Raw genomic sequence first — 15,407 nt, forward strand, 5'->3', positions numbered from 1 at the left:
GGGAGTTTGAATTGGTGTTGAGATCACGTGACTGATGTCACACAATTTTTCGTCACGTCAACCATGAAAAAATTCAGTTTCTCCGCTAGATTTAGCGGGAAAATTGAGGTCACGTGATTTCAACACCAATCTGAATTGTTTGGAGGAGGAGGAGGGGCATACCCTCTCCTCGTCCTCCTCAAGAGTTGCACTCTAATTTCAAAATACAGAGATTTATGAACGTTTTCATTTTTGCATTATCAGTTAATACCTCTTAGAATTATTCGAGGGACGACGAACCGCTTGTCCTAACGGAGGTGTTTTTCCTAGGTCCGCTGACATATATTTATAACACCGAGTTAAAAAAAAAATCACGTCCCGGTAAAGTGCCCCATGGATGAAGGGGGACCATCCGTCACACTCCCACCGTCAATTTTGAATCCATGAGAGTTCAGTTTGGTGAATCTGGAATCCGAGAATATGCATACCTTGCTAAGCCTAGCGTCTGGAGTACGAAGCACGAAAGCTGAGGCAGCCGCTACAGGGAGAACCGCGACCACGGAGGGCCCATCGACGGCAGCCATTCAAATTTTATTGGACCACAAAACCCTCGGCAAATTGGACGAAATTGGAGTTGCGAGGGACGATTTCCGAAGGGTCATATTAAGCTTCCTCACCTGCCTCGCTACCGCACAGCAAGCACAAGGCGCGCAACAAGCCGCAGCGGAAAAGGTGAGCTCAAGCCTTGGACAAGAATATTCCACGCTAGCTCAAGCAGCACAATTGCCAAAGATCCCGCTAAAGAGCCGGAATGCTAAACCTAACGGGACTGAAGCCGCTTCCTTGGCGAACAATATGGAGGAAAACTCGAGGACAAAGGTCCAGAACAGGCGTCGCCGTAAACGCTCGCAGACGTGAATCGAAGAACAAGAGAAGAAAGCCGCTGCGATGTCCATGAGCGAGAGGCCAGAGAGTAAAACTACCAAGGCCATGGCCGTTCAGCCTGTGTGTGAGGAAGCAGTAAATGGCCCCTAAACCAGGGACATCAGGCAAGCCGTGGAAACAGCAGGAATTGAAAGCCAAGATGATTTCCAAATGCAGTGTCAGACAAAAACCAACATTATTACGCTCACTGCGAACGAAGAAGTTACGGCAGAAAAGCTGCTACTGCTTAAGGCAATAGAGAAGCACGGCAAGCATTATACAGTTGGCCCCTACAAAACATGGAAATGAACCAGGTCCGCGGTGTTATATACTTCCCGGGGGACGACAGTGAAGAGGCACCATAGATGCTGCTCAGAGACTTGAAAACTGACAAAACAAGGATTATTGCCGCCCGACTTAAGGGTAAAGGCACAAGTGCGATGTTAGTTTCTTTCGAAGGTAAGAAACTGCCCAAGAAGGTCATCGTCTGCCAAGCAATCTTGAGCGTGAAAGAATACCGCCCACGCCCGATCGTGTACTTTAGCTGCCACGAGCTCGGAAAGGCGGATTTCTGCCCTCGCAAGGAACAAATGTGCAGTTAGTGCGGGAACGTACACAACGAAGGAATGGGCGGGTGCGACCGGGAACCCAAATGTCGTAACTGCGACCGCCTAAATCTGGCCACTAGTAACGACTATCTAAAAAGAATTCCAGACAAAAAGAAGACGACACCCAAACCTCCGGCGCAGCGCAAACAAAGCTGCGCTGCAGCAGCCAAGAGCATCACGGAAGCGACGCAAGGCATCGGGGAAAAACGATCAAGATGAGCTTCTCACATGGATACCGGAGTGGGCAAAAACTTCCCAACGACAACAATCAAGCCAGCAGGCATCATACTTTAACACCGAAAAGAGATGAATAAGCTCATAATGGACGTACACATCGGCTTCTAGATGATCCTTGAAGCCATCGGAGAGATCAAGAAGGAGCTGGCATTGCTGCGACATGAGAAGTAACCCTCATAGCAGTACAAGACAAGCCAACACGGAACAGATCCGCATTTTCCAATAGAATAGCTTATCAAGAAGGAGGTGGCATTGCTGCAACATTGGAAGTAATCCCCATAGTAGTGCAAGACAGCCCAACACGGAACAGATCCGCATTGATTCATAGAATTGGTGCACGTTTTGAACCAAAAGTACAGAGCTGCGGTTAAGATTCGAAAGACAGCCCCCTCCAGATGTATACATTCTTCAAGAAACACGAACCCCCAACCTAACGTTCCCCTGCTATAGCTTCTATATGAACCCGACCACAGTAACAACCCCAAGACCGAGCGAGAGGAACCCAGAGACGAAGAAAGGCTGGGCAACAGTACCAGTCCTGCGGCACATACAAACAGGCCCAGTTCAACACGGCGTCACTTTGCACTGGCAACCAAGACGTGGTAGCCGTAAAGCCGAGTCACATACGGAAGAGGATGACTTTAGTCTCCGTCTATATAAGACCAGAAACGTCAACGAAAGATGAAAAGGAAGCAACACCGTGAATAGGCGAACTTGTCAATTTAGTCGAAGGGGACCCGGTTGTCATAACCGGGGACTTCAACGCTCGACACAAAGATTGGGGTAAGAGCACGAAAAAAGGCCGTCAAATTAAACACGCAATGCAAACTGCGGGTTTTACTTTTCTTATCAAGCCGGGAGCCAAGACAAGGATTAGAATGCACAGAAGGTGAAAGGTGGGATCTGGTGGAACAGGAGAGCACGATGAAGCGGGGTAAGGATGAAGTAGCCTTCTACCTGGCAAGGGTGGGGACGAAAGCGTCATCAGAGAAAACGCAATATATGATGGTCGCTCGCCCTAGGAACCACAGTTAAGGTATATCAAGCTCAGTACGGCTAGAAGTGAATCGAGAAGAAATCGGCGGCAAACAGCTACGTATCAGAATCCTTGGAGTCACCTTCGAGCAGACGGCAAGGACTAGATGAATCTCGGAGATGAAAAAAGCGTGGGCTCAGGGTCTCAAGCTCACGAAGAAAACAACAGGTCAGTCCTGAGGAGATGATGAGAAGGCTCTGCGTATCTTCACGGTGGCCCTTATCTCGTAGCGAGTACTGTACAGATGCAACTGGCTGAAACTCAACCAGAGGAAGTTGAAGACACTCGAGAGACTTAACAACCGATCCAGGCGAGTAGTCATGGTCCTTCCCACGTACACACCGCTCGCAATGCTAGAAAAGGAAGCACAAATGAATTACAAAAAAGACCGGGCCGAATCCCAAGCGATCGCCCAGTTTCATAGGCTAGAGAGCACTAAACATGGGCGTACATTCCTGCAAGACCTGGGATAAGAGACAAGGAACAAGCCGCCATTGGGAGAGATGCTACCTCCGTGGCGGGACGAGATAATAACGGATCATCGGCCTCTACCTCAAGTTCACAGCTGAGGGGCGAGGGCTAGATCCGCGGAGATGCAGGCGGCACGGTGCGAAGCACATGCTCCAAACGAAGAAATACGGTACACGGACGCCGCAAAAAACGGTGATAAAGCGACATCAGCCTTGCATGACGCAAGGAGAGGGAGGTCAGAAACCCAATCACTACCGTCGGGCACGACGGTGAGGGAGGCCGAATCGAGAGCAACAGAGCACGGCGGTTGCGCCCGCCAGAAGTTTTAGAGACTCGCAAGCTGCGATTAACGCAATACGCGGTAGCAGACCAAGGGGCCGGACAAGAAAAAAGATCAAGAAAGTGGTGACGAAGCTTCGCATAGGGGGAACTGATCTGTGCATCACATGGCTTCCCGAACACAGCAAAATCCCAGGAGATGAAGGATACACAGAACAACAGGGGGAGAAATATTTCACTGCTCGGCGACTGGTCCGACCTCCTATTCTGAAACGAACAACACGGTAGAAATCGAGGAACAGACTGGAACTTGCCCGGAAGGTGAGGAAGGCCTACCTCCAAAGGTTTTTACCGTCACAAGACGACAACATACTAACGACCTAAATCAGATGGGAAGCTGTCCGAGTCTGACGGATCAGGACCGGAAGATCATTCACACAGGCCAAACAAGCGAGCTTCGGGCTTGCCGACCCCGAGGTCTCTAGATGCAAGGCCTGTGCCGGCAACAACAGGGCCACATTACGCCCCTTTTTCTGTAACTGTGCTAGCCTGGAACGGCTAAAGAAAAAGGCGATCCAGTCTTTTCGGGAAGAAAAAAACCCGGCGACGCTGAGGGAGTGGTGCCGACCCCAGGGAACACTTCAGAACAGGAAAGCGGCCCTCGATTTTTTGATAAGCTCCATCAGGGAGACAGGGAGCCATCATTGCATTTAACTCTTTCACATCATGCCCCCTCCACCTCTAAAGCTATCTCAGGTTACCCCACCAAGAACGGCGAACCACTAATCTCGCAACTGAACATAATTCAGCAAAAGCAACTTAGAATTATTCCTTGATATTCATGACCTACGAAGAAAACTTTATTTTAGAGCGCAGCGCTTGGGCGCCCGTTTTCGTGTTTCGTGGTGTCACCGTGGGCTTAACCGCGCTAAATTTAGCGGGAAAAATGACATCACGTGACTTCAACACCAATTCAATTCCCTGCTAAATGTAGCGGTAGAATTGATGTCATGTAACCTTAACACCAATTCAACTCCCAGCTAAATATAGCGGGGAATTGACGTCACGTTACCTCAACCGCAATTCAATTCCCGCAAATCTAGTGGAGAAACTGAATTTGTTCATAGGTGAGGTGACACGAAGTCATGTGACGGCCTTTTCCCCACTAGCTTTAGCGGGAATTTGAAACGGTGTTTGAGGTCTCGTGGCGTCAATTTTCCAGCTAAATTTAGCTGGAGGAGTAGGAGGAGGGGTGGAGTGGAGGAGGAGTAAAGGAGGAGGAGAGGGAGAAAGGGGAGGAGTAGGGGCATACCCTCCCCTCCTAGTCCTCAAGAGCTGCGCTCCAACTTCGCATTATAAAGATTTTTAAACGTCCTTAATTTTGTTTTCTCTCGCAATGGTAGTCGCAGAAACAACATTGGGAAAAACCAACCGTTAATCCCTCAACTCAGCGACAAAATAAGCGGCGACGTTATCTGGAGCCCATTAAAGGACGGCAATGATTAACATATTCACGCTCTGGGGTTGGCGAAGTTCCGGACGGGCCCAGTTCTAAGAATTGTAAGCTTCGGCAGTTCCCGTTGTCACAGTCACTAGGCACGAACCGCTACCCGAAGATGACCTTGTGACGTCGGTGGTCGATGGTTAGATTGTGGGTATATAAGGCTTTGAGGAAATAAACGCAGTAGCTGAGTTTGAGACGTTCTTTTCCCCTGTCTTTCTTCTTCGACTCCGTTTCCTTGCTTTTACCAAAGTCTCGGGTTTTCTACATCATGATCAACATCCACCAGCTCGCCTGCGCACTCACAGTTTTTTCATTGCTCCTTTGCAACGTCGTCTGCTCGCAACGTCGCCTGCGTCTTTCTTACCTTTCCTGCGACTTTCGGAGGTCGAGCGAGCTCGACTCCGCCTTCCAGCGAGGGCAGACGAAATAACTCGAGCGTTACGTTGCTTTTGTCTAACAACTAGCAGACGCGCATCAAGGAGAGAAGTCATAGGACTCACTGGCAAGGTGTACCGAGGCACCGAGGTTTGTTTGCTAAGAACCGAGAGCGAGGGTGGTTAGTGTCCGCAAGTTCCGTCCCAAATTACTTTTCCCCTCCTTTTGTGTGCGGTGAGACTCCTCACTCTTTAACGGCGTCGGCAGGTCGGCGCAGTTAACGTCGTCTGCTTTACGTCTGCTAGTCAAAGCGATGGCTGCTTTACCCTTCCTGCGCCTGTCGGAGGTTCACCCCTTTTTTTACCTGCGAGAGTCACCGTTGCCTCGGAAAACATGGAGATGAAAAGAGAAAGAGATTGACCTCTTAATCTAAAATTGAGGTCAGCGATCAAAGTATAAGACGGGAAGGGTTCACAAGGGTCGCGCAGGCATATTCCATTCAGCACGCCAGCCGATCGTGGGCAGACGGTCGCCGAGTCGGAGTGCCTGCTAGGCCTATCTGCCGTGCTCGCTTGGTCGTTGTCGGTGGAATCGTGGCCGTTGGAGCTTTTCCCGGGTGTTCGTGTATCCAGCGTTCTTGTTCGTCGTGGTCTGTTTCAAGTAGTTTTACTTTTTTCTTGCTACTTGAAGTCGGGACGCGTGAGAAGCGCACTTAGAAAAATAAACGCCCGTTGGTCGTCGGGACCGCGACGTTGTCGACCATGCTGATTTGATCGTAAGAAGTGCGTAAGACAGCTTCGGAGTTGTTGTAGGATTTCGTCGTAACCTGCGCAAAACTTACGAAAATTTCGTTTCGTGGATACGAATTTGTTCTCCAGTTTTGTCTTACGCATATTTTTGTCATAAGATCGTTTTGTGAACCTGGCCTCTGCACTTTCGAAAGCCTCAGGAAAGGTAAGACAGACGCAGACGACGTTGCGAGCAGACGGCGTTGCAAAGGAGCAGACGACGCTCAGACAGGGGGTCGCGATCTGCCAATCAGGGCTCAGGGTTCTGACGTCACCGCTACCCCCTGCGCAAGGAGCAGGCGAACTTGCCCTCCGCATATCGATGCATTGTTTGTCACGAGCCCAAATCGAATGTCCACACAAAGCTCCGGTCCACTGTACGATCCGCATTTAGATATTGTCACAGAAGGGATCGCAAAGCTTGATGACGCAATTTCTGGGATTGCATTGCTTGTGTTTCCCCCTCAACTACGTCATCAGGTTTTTCGAGACAGAGGCTGAAAGAAAACATCCGATATTATCCTTCAAATTTCAAGGCGACATAGACGCCTCCTGGTCAGAGGCGTTACATTCGGGAATTCTTGAGTTTCACCGCTGTCAGTAAGGTTGTGCAAAGCGAGGAACACTCCTACCAAATATCGTTGCACGGCCCCTTTACTCTGTCACCAATTATAAGAAAAGAATTGGTTCTAATCAGTGCTCGGTCTAGGAGAAGTAACGCATGCGCGTACCTTTGAGTGCATTGTCAAGGAAGTTGCCCCGGAGATTAGCCAAACGTCGCTCCTTCTCCTTCTGCGTCCCCTGGCTGATCGAGTACGGTCATAATCAGCCATTTGGCGCTTTGGTTCAATATTTTCAGTGCCCTCCTTACGCTTTCAAAATATGGCGATGTCTTTGACACATCTGGCGATGCTTTTGATTTGAGGACCAGAATTTTGAAGGGGAATGATTTCAAGACATCTCACTGACACGGATAGCGAGCTTTATAACAGCATATGAAAAAGCTTCTCGTAGAGGAAGAGCTAGCGCCGATATCAAACTACGTTGTAAATTCGCCCCTGACAAAACGCCTTTCGTTGCGTACGCTAAGCATTGCGTACGATATTTTAAAACACGAAAATATTTTATAATGTTGTTGTCCCCGCGTGATTTGTTCTCGACGTAGCCACTAATGGCTCGAAGGTTATATTGCCTCGTAGCTATTCGACAGAATCACCGGCGCTCTCACCAAGGCCTCCAACGCCGAGCAGCAAGCACTGCCTGAAGCACTGCCAGAAGAGCTGGTAGCGGAGGTTGAAGGCGGCGGTGAACATGACGACCGGCATGTACAGGAAGAGCAGCTCGCTGACGTGGGCGTCGGTCACCGGCAGCAGCTTCTCCTTGAGGTCGTATTTTGCCGCCAAGCGTCCGACCATGTACCCGATCAGCGCCACGACGGCCACGATAGGCACGTTCACCAGGCGCTTCGCGGCGCGGCACAGGCCTGACGGAATCGTCGTCAACGTTAACCAGGACCACGGGAAAGGAGGGACAGAAGCAAAATTGAGTGCCATGACTAAAGTTGTGCGCAGAGTAGATTTGATCAAATCGAAGCCACAAATATGGTGACGGTATCGGGGTGAGGCACAGGACGTTGTGGGGGCTTTTATTGTTATGCGTTCAAAGAATGACTACGAGAATTTCTTACAAAAAGATCAATCACTTTTATAGTTATTATATAGAAAGTGATAAATTAAACCGAAGTGAGGTAAAAAAGGTAGCGACGCAATTGAGGTGAGTCTCAGGACGTTCTCGGACCGTTTGTGAAAGACGTCCAAATCATGTCTTCGAGCAAACGTTTTGCAAATGTAAAACAAAACAAAAAAAAAGTTATGCGATTTTTTGCACTTGCGGGCATTAATAGCGAAATATAGGTCCATGTAGTCAATGTTTAGAGATTTATGGTGACACTGAGAGCAAGTCTGTGACGTTCTTATGTCTGTTTTAACTGTCTTCGAAAGAACGCCTCCAAACAGACGTAAAGCTAAATCTAAAAAGAAAAGAAGTTTGAGATCAAGGTGCAGCGGAGGACGCTGTTATCCTGCCCTGCATTCGACGTTTCGCAAGGACGTTGCACAGATGTTGATGAAACCTCTACCAAAGACATCATCGACGTCGACGCAGACATTATTTTGATGTCCTGGCGGCGTCCTGTGCTACCTGGGATAGTGCTGCGTCCTTTGCATCCTCAACACCTTGCCATATCGACTCTGCTTGCGTAGTGAAAAGCTGCAGCTCAATTAGCACAAAGTTGCCCCTGAAACTCGCAACCAACGTGGGTCCTACGTCGGTTGTGCAAATCATACCCCAGTGGGTCTACTGGGGCAGCTATCTGGGCTGCCCTCGTGAGGCCCACAGGTAGCCTAGGTGGACAGCCAACAAGTGCGTCCTTCATGAGATTCAAAGTGTTCCTACGTGGGTAGCCCATATGAGCAGCTCCGTGGACCTTATTGCGTTCGGGTTCATTTCATAATTCCCCTACGAGTTTGGCTATAGCAGTGCATCCAATATTTGGCAAGATTCATAGCTAGCTTGCGCCGGCTACAGACATCATAATCAAATTCCAATAGCCATGTATCAAATTGAGCCTTAGATACAGTATTTTGAGTAAACAATTCATGACCATCAAAAAAATGTTTTTTTATACATGTATATACAGTAGTGACTTAGTAATATTGTTTTCCGAACCCAAAAGCTTTCTCTACAGCTCGATAATTCGGTATCACCTTACACCACTTTCCTGTGTTACAATTGTGAACGTGCACAAAATATTTTTAATGTCAAAGGAAAGCGTAATTTTGGAAATCGCACGGGCAGCCTCAGTTGGACATGCCCAAGCTGTGCCACAGTGTGATACATCTCTATTCGAACTCCGCCTATATAGCCGAGGTGTACCTACAGGGGCATTGCGTGGATAGCCCAAGTTGGGCATGCCCACGCGTAGCAGAAATGATACCCACGGGGTATTACATGGGCAAACCGAATAAGGTATGACTTCGTCGTACCGACGTGGGACCCAAGGGAGAATTGCAGGGGCTGCCCCAACGCACCTTGCCAATCTGAGGCCCACTTCATATTTTACCGCATATTGATAGGGTACCACTAATTGTGATACCCTCTGAAGAACGCTCAAGATTATATTTATCTCTTTTTTAATAGTTGAGGTTTGCATTATGCTTCCGTGTAGATTAGGAAGCTCTGTTTTAATCTTTGGAAGAGTGGACATTTTTTAAAGGGTGTGTTGGAGTAGATAGAAAAGTACTTTTAGAGCGCAGCTCTTAGGGGCCCGTTTCCGGCTTGAGCGGCGTCGCCGTCGGCGTCGGCGTCGGCGTCGGCGTAACCGCGCGGTGCATCATGGGAAATGTCCCATAATGCACCGCGCGAGCCCCCTACCGGGGTCACGTGACCTCGTGGGGGGCACGTGACCCCCCCGAAGTCACGTGACCCCGGTGCATCATGGGAAATGTCCCATAATGCACCGCGCGAGCCCCCCACCGGGGTCACGTGACCTCGTGGGGGGCACGTGACCCCCCCCCCGAGGTCACGTGACCCCCCGAAGTCACGTGACTCCCCTGAGGTCACGTGACCCCCGCCGATGTCGCGACCCCCAATGACGTCATCGTCACTGATGACGTCACCGGCATCCACATCGTCATCGTCATCATCACTGATGACGTCACCGGCATCCACATCGTCATCGTCATCATCACTGATGACGTCACCGGCATCCACATCGTCATCGTCATCATCACTGATGACGTCACCGGCATCCGCATCGTCATCGTCATAATCACTGATGACGTTACCGACATCCGCATCGTCATCGTCATCATCACTGATGACGTCATCAGTGCCGTCACTGATGTCGTCACCGGCATCCACATCGTCATCGTCATCGTCACTGATGACGTCACCGGCATCCGCATCGTCATCGTCATCATCACTGATGACGTCACCGGCATCCGCATCGTCATCGTCATCATCACTGATGGCGTTACCGACATCCGCATCGTCATCGTCATCATCAGTGATGACGTCATCAGCGACGTCACTGATGACGTCACCGACATTCGCATCGTCATTATCACTGGTGAAGTCATCAGTGACGTCACTAATGACGTCATCGGTACCCGCATCGTCATCGTCAATGATGACGTCATCAGTGACCTCAGTGATGACATCATCGGCATTGGGGGTCACGTGACCCCCAAGGTCACGTGACCCCCCCCCCCTGGTTAGTTTAACCTCCCCCCAGTGCCCTTCCCTCCTCCTCCTCAAGAGCTGCGCTCTAATTCGGCGTTACAGGGAGTTGTAAGCAGCTTTCACTTTTTTATGGTTTCCTTTTCTTGGCCATTAGTAAACCTGTAAAATGATTTTAGTGAAATGTTCGGTAGCGAAGAAAAGAAGTGGACAAATGATTTTACCGCACCCGTAATATTTGGAGAAGGCATTTTATATTGTTGGAAGCTCGTTCGTCCAAATCGGTGTGGTCTTCGTAATGTTCAGCTTAAATTGGTTTCTACGTGTCTAGTTTCAGGTTATTTTAACATTGCTACTTTTTTGCCACATTCCGTGGTTAGCGTGGATGGCCTTAAATAAATTCTGCTCTTGTACGATTTGACTTATTGTTTATTTCACGGCAAACTAGCGTTTCGACTCGCCTCAATACAATTTCTCAATATAGTGTAAAACCCTTTATTTTCGCGGCCCCTATTTTTCGCGAATTGGTCACAGACTTGTAAATATATCAGCTTGAACTTTAGAAATAACTAGGACACAAAGACAGAAAGCACAACATATGACACACAGCTGACTACCAACGATATTTTAGTGTAAACTTCTTTCTTGCGCTTTTGCTCCCTCCTTTTGAGTCCCAAGTGGAGCGCGATAAACCTAATATATATATTACCCTATTCCACTATTAAAGATCACTTCCAATATTTACACTTATACAAAAATATAAATCATTTGCACAGTATTCCTAACAAATTATTGTTTTTGAACTAACCCGCCACATTCTCGTGCTGTTGTTGTTTGGGGCGTAATATTCCGTAGGTATTGTCTTTCTTTTTTGTGTATGGTGACTGATGGCGTGCTGACACAATCCTTGGCGTGCTCCTCGATGGCGAGTGCCTCGAGCATTTCGCGTGCATGTTGATTGCTGTTTCTTGCAAGAAGGGTGGTACTGTTCAAAGCTACACTGCACTGGCATGTCCTCCAATGAACTGCCAGATGTCCTGCCGCTGTTCCCTTTAGAGACGCTGCATGCTCACGGGCTTTGTCGTTGATACATCGGCCTGTTTGGCCGATGTAGCATTTCCCGCAAGACAAGGGAATGTGGTACACCACTCTTGTTGTGCATGGGAGGTACTGCGTTCTGTGGGCTGTGTTGCAGGGTGTTTTCTTTCTTTTTTCGGTTCACTTCACGGCACATACAGTATGCTTTGTTGGGCGCGGTGCGTACTACTTCTACGTCATTTCTTGCTGCAATCTTTTTCAATTTGTGGGTAATTCCATGAATGTACGGTAGCACCATGATCTTCCGTCGAGATTTGTCTGCGTCTCCGTTCTCCTGCCTTGTATGCTTCAATTTTTTGCAGATGTTCTCACAGACTGGCACCATAAGACTAGTTGGATATCCCGAATCTCGTAGGCGGCACATCTGTTTTTCAAAACTTTGCCCTATTTGATACTCACACGATTTGTGTAGGGCAGACATTAGAGCCATGCTAGCGACACTCCTCTTGATGGTTCTTGAGTGTCCAGATGCGAACGGCAGAAATCCTTTCGCTGACCGGGGTTCGTACCTCCAGCACACGTGTCCTTGATTGAAAGTCAGATTGAGATCTAGAAATTTTATATTTTTGTCGACAGATGCTTCATAGGTGAAAACCAAGCCGGGCAACTTTCTTTGAAGCATCTAAGAACTGTGTCTCTGGATCCGTTTACGTGGTGGTCGAACTCCATGGCACTTAGTATTAAGAAGTCGTCCACTTAACGGAAAATCGCCTGGACGCTTGTATGTTTCAGGTTGTTTTCGGTGATCTTGCCGCATGCCGCCAGGTAAATATCACAAAGCTGCGGCGCCACTCGAGATCCAATGCATACTCCGCTTTTTTGCACCATTGGTTGGTCTTTATATACCACCACAGTCGAGTTTAGATATACACCTAACAGTTCTAAAAAGGTGTCTACATTTATTTCTGCGGCGTTCTGAAAAGCTGTGGTGCCTTGCTTCTCAATGTTAGAGCGGAGATTTGCCATAATGTTTGTGTGCGAATCGAATAGTACATGCCTTGAATATCTATTGAAAATCCAGATGTGACACCGGTTCCATTTTCTTGAAGATATGCAATTAATTGCTCCGAATTCTTGATTTTGTATGATCATCCGATTGTTTCAAGGATAGGCGATGGGATAGGAACGTCGACAGATGGATTTGCCAGGTTTCTTTTTCCGACACACTTGGTTGTGTCGGTTGGTTTTCACCTATGAAGCATCTGTCGACAAAAATATAAAATTTCTAGATCTCAATCTGACTTTCAATCAACGACACGTGTGCTGGAGGTACGAACCCCGGTCAGCGAAAGGATTTCTGCAGTTCACATCTGGACACTTAAGAATCATCAAAAGGAGTGTCGCTAGCACGGCTCTAATCTCTGGCCTACACAAATCGTGTGAGCATCAAATAGGGCAAAGTTTTGAGAAACAGATGTGCCGCCTACGAGATTAGGGATATCCAACTAATCTTATGGTGCCAGTCTGTGAGAACATCTGCAAAAAATTGAAGCATACGAGGCAGGAGCACGGAGACGCAGGCGAAACTCGAGGGAAGATCGTGGTGCTACCGTACATTCATGAAATTACCCACAAATTGAAATGATTTCAGCAAGAAATGACGTACAAGTAGTATGCTCCGCGCCCAACAAAGCATACTATATGTGCAGTGAAGTGAACCGAAAAAAGAAAGAAAACACCCTGCAACACGGCCCACAGAACGCAGTACCTCCCATGCACAACAGTAGTGGTGTGCCACATTGCCCTATCTTGCGGGAAATGCTATATCGGCGAAACAGGCCGATGTATCAACGACAGAGCCCGTGAGCATGCAGCGTCTCTAAAGGGAACAGCGGCAGGACATCTGGCAGCTCATTGGAGGACATGCCAGTGCAGTGTAGCTTTGAACAGTACCACCATTCTTGAAAAAACAAAAATCCTCATGCACGCGAAATGCTCGAGGCGCTCGCCATCGAGGAGCACGCCAAGGATTGTGTCAGCACGCCATCAATCACCATACACAGAAAAGAAAGACAATACCTACGGAATGTCACGCCCCAAACAACAACAGCACGAGCATGTGGCGGGTTAGTTCAAAAACAATAATTTGCTAGGAATACTGTGCAAATGATTTATATTTTTTTGTATAAGTGTAAATGTCGGAAGTGATCTTTAATAGCGGAATAGGGCAATTTATATAATAGGTTTATTGAGCTCCACTTGGGACTCAAAAGGAGGGAGAAAAAGCGCAAGAAGTTTACACTAAAATATCGTTGGTAGTCAGCTGTGTGTCATATCCTGCCCTTTCTGTCTTTCTGTTCTAGTTATTTCTAAAGTTCAAGCTGATATATTTACAAGTATGTATCAACAAGCACAACTCTTAACCCTTATTTGGTCACAGAGTGAATAATCGCTGCCACCAAATTTCGCGAATTCCATTTGCCTGCATTGAGACTTTTAATGATCGAAATTTTCGCGCGCCCTTAAATGCCGCGAATTTTTCAATTCGCCAAATTCACGAAACTTAAGGGCGTGCGAACATTAAGGGTTTTACAATAAAGTACATATCCAAGGCATCAAGGTTCTATGAGTACAAATAGGGTTTTTCTGAAACTTTCGGGCCTTCAAAAACCTGAAGAAGCAGAGGTACATCAAAACTTGGCATTCTTCGGCCAGAGTATGGGCGCCTTGCTCCTAATTCGCCAAATAAGTGATGAAGCTAAGATTCAGTGCTGGTAACAAGGCTCTCCTATAGCCCTCTATGCCAAAATCACAAAACAAGTGTTATGGCTAGGCTGCAATTTCTTTGTTAGGGATTGTTTTTGTTTACGAAAGTGCTTCGGCACTTACCCAAAGAGGGGGTTGGACAAGGATCTGAACAATTCCATCTTGTCATAATGTTTGTTTTTCTGAATATCCAAGCTGAAGTTAATCCGTGAGTTTAAAAAGCCTTAAAAGTAATTGTCTAGATCCGGTAATACATTTATGCTCTGAGTTACAAATCCTACTCTGGGTATAGCTTAAGGTAGTAGCCCCAAGGGGAAGAAGATCGGTAGCGACAAGAAAAACGGCGATCCTCGAGATGGGCCGCTCCAGTAAGTGCTGGCGTAGTTCCGTATACACTTGACAAGATAGAAAGAGATGGCCTATAGATTTAATTTTTGCACACTGGGCGCCTAAGGAAGACCTATTTTGTTAGCAAATAGGTTCAAGCAGGTAATCGGCGTCGCAGTCGTGTCCTTGCCAGCTCGTACTGCCGAGATTCACAACGTTTCGTGCGCCAAGAAAATTTAAACATTAGAAAATCAGGATTAATATGGTAAGCTTTGCTGAGTTTAGTTGTTACTCTAGCAGTTAAGTTCGGCAAGACTAACCTTCAACTGCATGACATAGATCAAAAAATTACCTCCGAAACCTTGCATTTTCTACAAGATGTAGTAAAGGGAATATTGCGACGACAGGACTAATAAAAGAAGCTCGTACCAAATGAGCCCCGGCACCGTTTTCAGGCATACATGTCTGTCCAGGCCTCCTGGTCACTCGTACGTTTTGAATGTGCGCTGGTACAACAGCATAAAAATAACTTAGGTAGGGGGTTTTGGCGACTACCCTTAAGCATTTGCACACCGACTGGGATTCTGAGAGGGTCATAACTTAAGCAGCCTATAGTTTGACTTTCTGCAGTGCGAGCACAACTGCTAGAAATTCACCTTCGAAAACTTGCGTGTAGTATGGCAGACGAGGTGAGAAGGTAAAATTTAAAGCTGGGCGCAAAAATGACGACTTTGGATTCTTTGTATATGACAGATCCATCAACATCATTTATCAAGCGCGTTCCAAAATTTTGGAGATGGTTCATTCACGTACCTTTTGCTAGGAACCGAGATAAA

General features: G+C 47.6%; 1 protein-coding gene across 1 annotated transcript in view; it reads right to left on the bottom strand.

Moving 5' to 3' along the window:
- Positions 1-7,754, bottom strand: part of LOC120846205 (sodium/hydrogen exchanger 10-like) — a 184,747-nt gene extending 176,993 nt beyond the window's left edge. The window contains exon 1 of the mRNA XM_040217895.2: positions 7,430-7,754. Within this exon, the coding sequence (XP_040073829.2) occupies positions 7,430-7,754 (325 nt within the window). The remainder of the gene's footprint in view (positions 1-7,429) is intronic.
- Positions 7,755-15,407: the final 7,653 nt, after the last annotated feature.

Source organism: Ixodes scapularis, unplaced genomic scaffold (assembly GCF_016920785.2).
Source record: "Ixodes scapularis isolate PalLabHiFi unplaced genomic scaffold, ASM1692078v2 PGA_scaffold4__175_contigs__length_147842914, whole genome shotgun sequence".
In the NCBI taxonomy this organism is placed as follows: Eukaryota; Metazoa; Arthropoda; class Arachnida; order Ixodida; family Ixodidae; genus Ixodes; species Ixodes scapularis.